Source organism: Cryptomeria japonica, chromosome 5, assembly GCF_030272615.1.
Source record: "Cryptomeria japonica chromosome 5, Sugi_1.0, whole genome shotgun sequence".
NCBI lineage: Eukaryota > Viridiplantae > Streptophyta > Pinopsida > Cupressales > Cupressaceae > Cryptomeria > Cryptomeria japonica.
In genome coordinates, this window is record NC_081409.1 from 736,513,660 (window position 1) to 736,526,922 (window position 13,263).

A 13,263-nucleotide genomic window follows, 5' to 3' on the forward strand; every position below is an offset into this window, starting at 1 on the left:
AATACATTATTTGATCATACCTTTTATTGATCTATATGCATTTATTATGAACAATTACATGCCAGTACCGCAAATATTTATCTGACTCCACTGTTTACAAGTATTTATTGGAAATGTCAAGCATTTCAGAGTTTACTTTTTTGTTCTACATTAATAACTCTCTTATTTTGTCTTTTAAATTTGTTTTATGGTCATTGGTGTCTAAATGTTCAACTTGTTTATGTCAACAGATTTCAGTTTACTCTTTTGGATATTCATTTTACTCTTTGACTGTCTTTAGACGCATGCTATTTGCTATGGGCACTGTATTGAATGCTACATACAGTGAAAGATTTCTTCCTGAATTCCAGATCGCTAAGTTAATAACACCTACTTCAGGAATTTTGTCATTCATGGATGATTAAATAATAGTCTCAAGTGCTGCCTTTTGTGGACTGTTCGCTTCCATTGCAGCATTTTATTTGTGAACATTTAAATCTTTTGGTGATGTATCTTCTCTAGCAGCTATATTGCTTCAGCAAAATGACATAATAAATAGGGTGATTTCTCATCTGACTCCGACATTGCCTTTAGCTCTTTAACATGAATATGAAATGGACCTTGATGGTTATTTATATGAAAACTAAAGTTATTTTTATATATGCCTACAGAATTTATATTTATATGGTTTGTTTCAACTGTAACAACATGCCCTTGAACAACATGATCAATCATGGAACAGTCTGAACTATCACAAACAGCATCCGCTTCCCACAAAAGTGGACATCTTGTAAAATGTAAAGGAAAAAGAACAAGCTATATGTACTTCTGTTTGGCTTTCAAAAGATGTACTAATTTATAACTTTGAAGTTTTAGAAAGTAACCAAGGAAGATGTTTGTATGTGGTTAGGTAGAACTAATGTCCAGGATGATGCTGTGAATTTTAGTCTAGTTTGGCTGTTGGCAAAAAAAAAAATTGAAAAACAAATAGTAGTTAATTTCAGATGCCTGTTATTTTGGTTGATGCTTAATATTAATAAAAAATTGGTAAGGTAATCTGATGTTTGCTGAATTATCCAGAATTTTTGCAGCTTTAGGGTCATTTAGAGACTCATTGGTATCTCTTCTTTAGCACAGGATTTTATCTTCACCGAATGGGAGGAAGTAAAGAAGTGCTATCCACATGGTTATCATGGAGTTGACAAGCATGGGAGGCCAGTTTACATTGAAAGGATAGGGAAGGTAGATCCTAATGCATTGATGCGGATTACCACTATGGAAAGATATATGAAATATCATGTGCAAGAGTTGGAGAAAAGTCTCAAGGTTAGGTTTCCTGCTTGTTCAATAGCAGCAAAAAGACATATAGACTCAACAACTGCGATCTTGGATGTTACTGGTGTGGTGCGTTCTTCTTGGCCTATTTTTTCAATATCACGATGTTTAAAATTTTAGGCTGCTTTTCTATTGTTATTTAGATGTTCACTGTACATATCAGTAGATGTTTGTGTATGAATTTATTTTTTTTCAATTAATTTAGAGGCCCTAGATTCATTTTCCATTTTTAGTAGATAATAGTTCAGTTTTTGGTTAAACCATATTAGTTTGAGGCATGTAACATATTTGTGAAGGAATAATATCAGAATATGGGATTCATCGTTTGTGTGATGCCATTATTAGTATCTTAGAATGACATTTTTTGTACATTGCTTGAAATAATTTCTTTATGGTAATTGTTACTATTGTAATGTTTATTTTTGCCCTGCAGATTGTTGAGACTTACACTACATGGAAGCTATAAATATCCAAAAGAATGAGATAGGATAAGGCCACCTCTTCCAACTCGAATAGATAACATATATCCAATTCCATCTACAATCAACATCCACAATGTTGGTTGAAAATTTTGTACACCTGGGGGATGTGCGAAATTGTGGTTTCAACCACAGTGTGTGAGTATGATACTCTCCTAATTTAGGGAAGGCTCGCCCTATCTACAAACTAAACTAATTTAATATGGGTGGGACAACAGTCTTTCTTCTTCTTTCAAGAAAAACTATACTCTTTTCTCTTCACAGAAAAGTAATAGCAATTGGAAATAAATAACAGAAAATACAGAAATGTGACTTATTTGTAGGATTTTTGGAACATAAAGGGAAGCAAAGTTTCCATGAAAGAACAAAGACCTCCGTCACTTCCCCGGGATAGGAAAACAGTAATGAAAGCACAAAGTCTTCAACACTTCTACTGTCCTATCAACCTTTGTAGATGATTTTCTCGTAACTAAGCACAGTATGTAGCAGCTCAAAGTCTAACCACATGATGCACCTCTTATGCACAAACATAGAAAATAAAAGTAGCATAAAGTCTGCAAGTTACCCATTTGCTTGAGCATCCTTCAATAGTTTCAGACGTGACAAGAAGCTCAAAGTATGCATTATGAAATCTTATAACCAATCTAAAACTCCAACACAATAAGCGGCTCAAAGTCCGCAAGATTGAGCTTGAATCCCTCTTGTATAACACCTCAAAACTCACAATCAATCTCTAGAAAATGTCGTCACATAACACCTTGAATCAACACAAAGTTTGGAAGTAATTTGCTTATTTTAATTGATTGCAATCTGATTTACAACTAAGCTGAAAGTCTTAGAGTGTACATACAATCTGGCAGAGTCTTGTTGCATTGCCAAAAGATAAAAATTACAATAGACCCCCTCAAGTATTTATAGGAGAGGAGCCTTGAGAAAAAGGTGGGAGGATCCCAACTAACTTGAGAAATTCTCTCAAGCACCATGACTTATTCCAACCACAGTCCTAATCTAACTCAACTTGTAGTTGCTTTACATGTAATTACATTTTACAAAAATGGATGTGAAAGCAACACTTGCAATTACAAAACTTGTTTTTACATGTAATTTGTCCAAAAAAAATTACAAATACACAATTGAAACTATTCTATGCATTCGAAGACACGACTCTAATTACATCATCCTCTGTTTGAAAATCTTCATGTTGCTAGAAGATACTCTGTGATCGAGGTAAATGACATCTTGAACTAGAACAAGAATTTGCACCATTGATAGTCTTTGTGTCTTTAACCAACAAACTCCAACCTTTCACATGCTTGGGGTAGTACCATTTCTTCAAGAGGGAAAGGGCTGCCTTCCTCTTTTCATGTTATGACCATCTCTGTCTTGAAAGCATTCTATAATTTGCATCCATGAATTGCTGTTGTATCTTTGCTTTTATTCACAGATGAAGAACCCATATCACCTTATTCAAGATGATATTGTTATAAAACAATGCACATGTCTTGATTTGTTGGTTTGATAGATCGTGTGTGCAAACAAGACTGACAAGGGAAGGGATAAATTGATTCAAAAATGGGCTCACAAGTAAATTTCGGGTTCTGGAAACTGCATTACATGTGTGGAAAAATAAGAGCATTAACTCGCAATTGTGGAGAATAAACATGCAACTTGTTGGTTGAAAATTTTGTACGCTTGGGGAAATATACAAAATTGTGGTTTCAACCACAGCACATGAGTAAAACTCTCCTAATTAAGGGAAGGCTCCCCCTATCTAACTACAACTTTGAAAATAAAATGGGATGGGACAACAATCTTTCTTCTTCTTTCAAGAAAGACAATCTCCTTTTCTCTTCACAGAAAAGGATAGCGATTGAATATAAACAACAGTAACCAATTTCAAATGAAACGAGAGAAAGGAATTGAAGTTTCCTGAAAGCGCAAAGACTTCCGTCGCTTCCTTTGGGATAGGACAACAATATCAAGCTCAAAGACTTGATTATATGAAGTCCTATCTACCCTTTTCTACACTAATGCTATAAAGGACAAGTTATGACAGTTCAAAGACTGAAATACCTTATTCTTTTCTTCTTTAAAACAATGAGAAGTAGTGTAAGCTCAAAGACTTAGCTATTTCCCACACAATCTACTTCTAAATTCTGTTTGAGAACAAGTGTAAGAGCAAAGGCTTATAGCTTCTTCCAATAGAACTTCTACCTTAACTAATTTAATCTTCAATATTTGCAGCTCAAAGACTGCAAATCAAATTCGATTAAGCTCTCAAAGAAACACTTGCAAAGAAGGAAATATGGAACACCAACTCAAGAATGTAGCACAAAGACTCAAAGCTTGAGTAACTTTCTTATTCCTTTCAATCTTTCAATTTACACATAAAAGCTCAAAGACTTCTTTGCTACAAATTTGACAGAGTTTTTGCTTGCTTTTAAAAAGATAAAAATTACAATAGACTCCCTCAAGTATTTATAGGAGAGGAGTCATGAGAAAAAGGTGGGAGGATCCCAACTAACTTGAGAAATTCGCTCAACCACCTAGACTTATTCAATAACTAACTTTGACTTATTCCAACTACAGTCCTAACTGAAAACAACTTGTAGTTGCCTTACATGTAATTACAAAAGTGCAAGTCATGTGTCAACTTGCAATTTACAAAAACACTTTTACATGTAACTTGTCAAAACAAAATTACAACTAAAGATTACAAAAGTGGAAAAATACAACTAAGTGTTAAAAAACACTTAAGTTGCAGCACGTGAAGACACGAATCCTTTAAACTTCTGAATGCTCATTTGTAGTTCCTCGGGATTCGGTTCATGGGTGTTCTTGGCAACAACCATGGTCTTCACAATAGTGTCATGACATCGGAGGAGCACAGAGTTGTTTTTATCCAGGATGGACTGGATTTCATGCAGGTGTTTCATCAATATTTGAATAGAAGTGGCCGAGAATTGTTCGCTCCTGCATTCATTGTGAATCCTCATCTGTAAATCAGCAAGAACTTCTTCCTCTGGAATCAGCTCTCCATCCTGACTTACTATGTTGCAAGTGGCCCTTTCACAATATGAAACAATATCTCGGAAAACTTCACCCCAGAATCTTGTTGCATCACCGATCTCCTCAATGAGGGATTTAAGAACAAGGGCCTTGTTTTACAAAAGCTCTTGAAACTCCAAGTACATGACCCTAGAATAAATGATGGCATGCTCCTGTAGAACACTCAACTGTTGTTGAGGCATGGTACGCCAAATTGCCAAGCTTTCTTCAACACTTTCCAGATTCTTTTTGAAAGTATCAGAAGTCTGATCCAGTTTTTCCTCAATGGTCTCTAACTTAGACATCATCTGAAAAATGTCTTTCATTACCTGTGAACATAGATCATGAAGCTGATCAACTCAGGAATCCAATGCTTGTACCTTCTGAGTAGCCCTTTCCACTCCATGAATTGATTCTTGGGAACCAAAAGAACCTATGGAGTTACTCTCTTCAGCAGCAGGTTTTGTGATTCTATGAATGACTGCCATAAGTTGTCGGTTTTCCTCTTCTAGCTTTTCTTTCTTTGCTAGAAGCTCATCACACCTTTGTACCAACGAAGGTACGGAAAACTGAGCATCATGTTTAATGACCTCATGTGTTTGTTTGCCCAACTCTATCCTTGTAACCTTATAATCAGCATCTGACATTTCTTCAAGTGGCTTATCTGCAATAGGTTCCACAATTTCAGCTACCTTCATCTTGTTGCTGTCAACAGTTACTCTGGAGATAGTTTTGGCCTTCTTAGCAACTTTGGATTTGGACTGTTTTAGTTGCTGATAATCGAAGGCGTCAGGTGAGATTTCTTGCGTCTTCCTTTTTGGAGTAAAAGAGCTGAGCCATGGAGGTAAAGTCATCAACTCCCCTCCAGTAGCGGCTATAGGCAAAGGAGAAGTAGTTTCTGTTTGAATCACTGTGGTCACCTTGGGAGGAATATCTGTTTGGACAGCGACCACGGTTTGCTCAGTTATCAATGGGCATGTAGATTGCCCCATAAACTCTTCAAAATTAGAAGTGGAAGTATCGATTTCTGATAGCTGGATGCAAGTAGGAATATCCTCAGGAACTTCCAACACACTCTCTTGTTGATGAGCAGGAGGTGGTTCGTACGCTGAAATGGGAATGACATTCTGAGGAGATTCATTCACAAGCAAATCAGGGGGAGAAAGAGGTGTCTCAATGGAAACTGGGGGAATGATCTCATGAGGCGAGTTGGAAACTGGAGACTTAGGAGCATCATCAGATTGCTGCCCCTCTTCTGGATTATCTAGATCAACCATCTGAACATGAAATCGTGATTTTTCCTTCCCACGAACCGTTGTTTCCTTAGGAGGAAGCACTACTGTGCCACTAACCCGCAACTTGATCCTTGTGCTTGAAGACGATGCACCTTCTCTGTTGTCAACTTGAATCTCAGACTTACGTCCAAGAGGGTCCGTAGAATCATCTTCTTTTCCAACCTTGATTTTTATAAGTCTAACAACATTACTTTTCAGCCATGCGTTGGTGTTAGCCAAGATGGGTTGAAATCTCTCGAGGATGGATATGCACTCTTTGTGTGACCATAAGATCAAAGGAAGTGGAACTTCCTCAACATTCCGTGAAATGTATTCAGGATCAAGTATGTGCCCATCATCAATCATTCCTTGTGGGATATCCACCAAGTTGAAATCAACAATTTACTCAACAGTGAGCCTGCAGTAATCCATCTTTAAAACTTCAACTTCGGTGCGTAGATCTACCCAAATGTCTTCAATGCGATGCACGTGCACAAAGGATTTCTTGATCTTCTCCTTCATACCCTTGTAATCAAAATCAGCTCTAGGTTTAAACCTTTTGAGCTTGATTTCTTGCATTTTAGTCTCCATGGCCCTAGCTTTCACAGATGTGATAAGGGAATACCGGCCAATTTTCAATGGGTTTGTGGTAGAGATCCCCATTCCAACCTTGTGCCTAGCAGACTGATGAGTGTGGACAGCCATGATCTGTCTTCCCAACTCCATAAGAATGATCCTGTCAGTTGGGTATCTAGGAAGCATATATGGCTGACCACTATAACATCCGATCCTCATATAGGTGAAGGTGGGGAATTGCAGAAACAAACACATGAAATACTCTTTTGTTCTTGAGATTTCTATCAAACTGACACATGAAATATCCAAAGAATGCTTCTTGGACTCTTCTGAAATGCAGTCTGCTGAGTCTCAAAGGCAACTGGTCATAGTACTCCCAAACTGGTATAAGTGAGAGATCACCCTTGGTAGAAAGACCTGGAAAGTGTCTAAGTGATGTTGCCAAATATACCAAGTATGAGTTCATGTAAAAGGTCATGGTGGAAGGGACTGCTGCAAATTGTTCACACAAGGCATCGCTGATGGCTTCTCCCCATGATATATGATGCAATTGTCTTATGAACATGATGAACTGGTACATCCACAACTCAAAGACATTAGAATGCTCAAGACCCATTATCCTGTTGAGAAGGGTTACGGTGTCTGCTATCTCCCATTTGAAATCGCAGCGGTACAACTTTGCCCATCTTGAGAAGGAGGCTCGTGGCTCTTGGATCCACTTGTTGATATGTCGCTTGCAATCTTTTTCCCTCTTCACGTAATACTCTGCTGCACTTTCTTTGGAGATTTCCATGTAAACAGGTGCAGGAGGTATTCTGAAGACCTTCTCGATCGTATCTACATCAAGACGGATTATAGCTTCGCCATCATCATTTTTGATGACTCTTTTCTCTTTGTCGAAATGATGGGCGCAGGCGAGAACAAATTCAGGTTCTATGGCAGCCACCGGGAAAGAAGATGCATGATGGACATGGCTGTCCAACAGCCGCTGCATGTTATTATCTTGTGGATCTTCCACCCTCTTGACAAATTCTGACATATCCATGTGCCCTATTTCCATGTCCCTGATACGATCCAAAGGGGAAGAAACCTGAGAAGGTGCAACCTCGTTTTGATATTTGTCATATTTGTACTTCATCTTTTTTGGAACTGGAGATGCCGACAAATCTGACATGGATTGGAAACCTGGAATACTGTGATTAAGACTTAAAAGAGTTAAGGCAACATCATAATCAGCTGCAAACAACATTCTTCCGCCTTCAAATGGGAAAAACTTCGATTCTTGAATTTCACGATTTTGTGAGAGGAAGAGGGGAAATATATGGAAATGGAAAAATCTTGACTTTGACCAATTTCGGATCTTGGGAAAATTTTTGCAAGTATACAAGTTGGAAAGAACATACATGCAATCGGGGTTTTAAAACCCGAATGCAAGTACACTTGTAAATTTGCAAATGGAGAAATGGATGGAAAATGTGAATTTGACTTGCAAAAAATGATGGAAATGGAAAGTACAAATATGAGAAACATGAATGGACAGAAATGGGAAAATCCAGGAATGTCATTTTCATGTGAATGGGAAGAACTTTTCAACATGTAATCCGGTTTTTAAAACCCGATTTTGAAAGGGGGGGGTATTTCACATCTTTTCAACTTGGAATTTTAACCAAAAAATGGTTAAATTCCTTAATCGTAAGGGAAGAACAAAAATTTCCAGCCAACTTGTAATCGGGATTTAAAATCCCGAATACAAGTAAAGAGGGAAAATGAGGAAGAACAATGCGATTCAAAAATTGCATACCAAGGGGAAGATCTTTCTCACAAAAAACGATTTTTGGGGGAAGAACAACATATTTACAAAAATGCAACTAAGAAGGTAAGCTAAGAAAACAAGAAAATAATAAAAAGAAACAAGAAAGAAAGGAGAACATACCTTGCTTCAAACTGAAAATGCTTCTCCAAAAATGCAATCAAACTTGGAATGAAGAAGAGTATCCAATAAATAGAAGCAAACCGCAAACCCCAAACCCTTGCCACATTTTTGGAAAAACGTTTTTAGTTGCAAAAACGTGGTTATAGATGCAAGAAAATAGGGCCAAATCCTTAGGGAAATACCATGTATGAAAGTGTCAAAGCCAAATGCCCAAGGAGGAAATGAAGAAATGGCATTAAATCCTTCCAATACGTAGCCAAAGGAGGGTCACGTGGAAAAAATGTGGCAACAAATGCTTCTTGAATGGCTCATTAAATGACTGAAAACTTATGACAAACTCCATGCCCAGGTAAGAGAGGTAAAAATGAACTAGGAGATTGCAGCTTCATGAAGTCTTGATCCCCCAAAATGTGGCATTTTGGAAACACGTGGTTGCTGATTTGGACCAAAAAACCATTAAATGCAAACCCCAAATGGCGTGATAAGAGTTTTCAAATGCATAAGAATGGGGTGAGATCCAAAACGCCTCTCCTTCCTAGAAGATCTCCACAAAAATTGCTTGAAAACTTCAACAAATTTGCTTCCAACTGAAAATCGGGTTTTTTGGAGACAAAAACAAGTTCGAATTTGCACATACATGTGAAAATCTGGTTTTAGAGAAGATATGCCAAGTTCGAATTTGCACTTTTTCACTTACAAAGCGAAATTTGGGTTTTTGGGAATGAATTGCAAGTTTAAAATTATCAAAAATGCACTTTATGTGTAAAATCGGGTTTTTTAGACCAAAGTGCAAGTTTAAAATTATCACTTTTTCACTTGCAAGGCAAAATCGGGATTTTTGGAGAGAGATGCAAGTTTTACTCACTTGTAAAGGGGAAATAAAACCCCTACAACAAGTTATAACTTACTTGCACATATGTAATAGGGGTTTAAAATCCCTATTACATTTAAAAACCATTAGAGTAGGGGTTTTTGGAGAGAACTACAAGTTTACTCGTAACTTAGCCAAAAAATCCCTATTTTAACTAAGAAAAACCAAAAAAACAATAAAAATAATAAAAACAACAAAGGGGAAATTTAAAATAAATTACAAGTAGTAATAAGCTAAAAATTCCCCTACAAGGACCAAAACAATGGATATCATTAAAACTTGCAGTTTGAAGAAAATTCTCCACCTGCAGTCGGGATTTTAAAACCTGAAATTGAAAGAAAGACATAGCAAACGATCCCAGAATTTGACGAAATTCGAACGTAGTTCGAGGATGGACCGAGGATTAAGCCAGTCCAAGGATTAGTCGAAATTCTGCCTTGGGAAGCATGCCATAGAGTAATTTTTTTCATATTTTCACAAAAAATTATGTAATGGCCCTTCATTTTTGGAAAGAAAAATGAGGACAACACAACTTCATATGTGTAATGGGTAACTACAAGTTTGGACTTGTAATTGGACCTCTAAGACTCATTTTCCAGTGTTTTTGAGTGCATTTTGGACCAATTTCGGGTTTTGGAAGGCTGATTGCAAGTGAAGACACAATTGCAGTCGGGTTTTAAAATTCCGACTGCAAGTAGACTTGAAATGGAAAAAATGAATGAAAGTGAAATGAATGGATGAAATGGTTATAAAGTGATTTTGACATAAAGGAGAAGATGGAAGGAATGACCATGTACATGTATGGGAAGGAATATTTTCAGCTTGACAACTTGGAAAAAGGGAAAAACTTCAACTTCTATTCAGATTTGTAAAACCCGAAATCAAATGAATGAGTCTCATGGCAATTCTTCAACATTTGTGTTTTTGTATAGAGAAGATTAACTGTTTTTACCAAAGGGGGAAGGTCAACATTACCACATGTACTTGTAATTGGGTTTTGAAAACCCAAATACTAGTAAATAGGAAAAATGAAAAGGGGGAAAATCTTGCACATTTACAACTTGCATTGAATGAACCTTGCTTGAAGAATGCCCTAGACCAAAACAAATGAGCTTGGGAAGAACTGAAATGCTCTATAAATAGATGAAAAAGCGACCACGTTGGTATCCCATGCAGCAAACTAATTGGTTTTGCATTTAACTTATTCCACAAAAAAACAGCTTGGAAAGAAGACTTACGTTTGGTGCCAAACAATTTGCTTTGAATGCAAGATGCAAAACGTGTTGCAAACGTGGCAACAAAGGTGAACTTCAAGCTCCAAAACGTGGCAAAAACTCCAGCAAAAATGGATTCAAAAATGTCTCCATGAATACAAGACGTGTATGCCAAAACCATTTTCTCTAAAAATGTGGCAACCATGAACGATTTCCAGCAGCATAGCAAGAATGTGGGATGGATTCAAGGGAAGAATGCCACAAAAATCGGATTTGTGAGAGCAAGAATGCAGATCGGATTCTTCCTCTCCAACTTCAAGCAAAACGTGCCCTCCAAAGATGCAATCGGATTTCTAAAATCCCTTTACAAGTTTTAAATTGCATCACTTTTTCCTTCACTTGAGCAAATTTGGGTTTCTAGGGAACAAAAGCACAAAAATAAAGAGCAAAATGATTTGTAATAGGGAAATAAAATCCCTATTACAACTTAAAACAATAAAACATAAAAACTTGTAATAGGGAAATAAAATCCCCATTACAACTTAAGACATAAGACATAAAAAGACTTTAAAAACTTAAAAAGATTTGTAATAGGGAAATAAAACCCTTATTACAACTAAAAGCACAAAGTAGGAACTTTTATGAGAACTTACAAGTTCTCATTAAACTTGTATTTTTAAATTCACTTGTAATTTGTCCAATAAGTTCCTACAAACAACTTAAAAGACAAAAAGGGGAAATGGGAAATAAAAAACAAGTTATAAGTTACAAGTCTTTAATAAAGTTCACTTATAATTGCTTGAAAAAACCCCTACAACACAAAAACAAAAGAAAACTCCTATCTTGCAAAAGAAAGAGAATTTCCCACTTGCAGTCAGGAGGAAAAAACCTGATTTTGAAGAAAAGACATAACAAATGAATTCGAAACACAATGAAATTGAAACGCGGATCGAGGATGAACCAAAGATCAGTCCAGTTCAACAAGAAGCAAAATTTTTGCCTAGGGAAGTGTGCCTTAAGAGTAAAATCTTCAACCTGCACTGACTTCTCTGAAACCCGAAATTATAGAAAAAGATAGGAAAATGAAGACCAAAACTCCCCAAAACTTGGACAATGATGGCAAAGACACCCCCAATGATTTGACACTAACAAACGTGAGTTTTTTAACTCGTAAAATGTGCCCCTGAGACAAAAATAACACATTTTAAGCAAACATTTGTAGGGGTTGTCACATTTTTGAAAATTCAAGAATGAGGAGAACACACAACATATTTTAGATCTTAGTTTAAGTATCAATAATCTACTTATGCAATAATTTTGTTGTAGATTGATGTTTTGTATTAAGTCTTGCTACATGGGCATATAGGATTGGTTAGTTGGATGGTGGGTGATAGATGCTTTCATGGTTCAAAAACTTGTACTTGGGAGCCCAAAACTTTGACTCAAATTCAGACTCAACAAAACTTGTGAATTAAAAGTACATAAATACACAAAATAAACTTAAATAATACGTGAAATGCATAAATAATGAATTTAGAGAACATAAGTCTTTTTTGATCATGTAGCATTACTCCAAATCGGGATTGACTTTGCAAACCAAAGTTCAAACGGATTTGATCACTTGGGATTTAATTGGAAGACTACAAACCACTGAAATATTCATACATTATGGGAAAAAGACAGTTCATTAAATTTCAAGGCCAAGAGAAGGGGAATGTAATGTCCCGTTTTAGGAACAATGCGATATAACCCCCAAATTGTAATGCTTTGATACCACTTGTAATGTCCCCTTATGTTATTGTTTAGGAAATTAGGGAACAACTGATTTGCAAATCAATTGGGAGAGACTTCTTTCCACATATTCTCTAATAACACTTAAATTATAATGATTGAATTTAATTGATTGCAATAATAATAGTCTATGATAGCACTTCTAAAAGATTTGTCCTTATGTTACACAATTGATATCTGCTTTCTCTGATTCAACACTTAGGTATATGCAAGATGATTTTGATCACTATATCTGCACTTAGTGCAATGCAACAATATTAAAATTATCTTTGCTATCTCTGATATGACTGATAAGAACTATGCAAGGATGATCTTTAATCTGAATTGTCTCCCCAGTTGCTTATAGTGATGGTTGAGATGCTATTCCTGATTTATTGATATAAACTTACAAATGTCTTCAATACTGCTATTGAGGTATCTGATCTTGGTCCTTAAATATGTGCAATTATCTTTCAACTATCGCTTACAGCGATAGAATGTTCTGCTGCTCTTGATATATCATTATGGATATGCAAGTATGTATGGTCCCGCTTATAGCGATATAATGCTGTTCCTGATTTGTCTTGATATGCATGCAACAATCGTGTTCTTCCTGATATCGATCCTGATATATATGCAACCGGTTTGACACAAGGTCAATTACTCAACTGAGTGATCCAAATAGGATATATGAAAGAGATAAAATGATTTGATTGTTGTCCTCAATTTTTGATTTCAAAAATTGGACTATCATATAGAAATTTTTGTTAAAAAATGAAATTTT

At 36.2% G+C, this 13,263-nt stretch overlaps 1 protein-coding gene across 1 annotated transcript in view; it reads left to right on the forward strand.

The window, feature by feature from the left end:
• The window catches only part of LOC131028762 (phosphatidylinositol/phosphatidylcholine transfer protein SFH12), a 150,355-nt gene that overhangs the window by 69,262 nt on the left and 67,830 nt on the right, over positions 1-13,263 (forward strand). Inside the window, exon 5 of the mRNA XM_057959100.2 lies at positions 1,117-1,383. Within this exon, the coding sequence (XP_057815083.2) occupies positions 1,117-1,383 (267 nt within the window). The remainder of the gene's footprint in view (positions 1-1,116; positions 1,384-13,263) is intronic.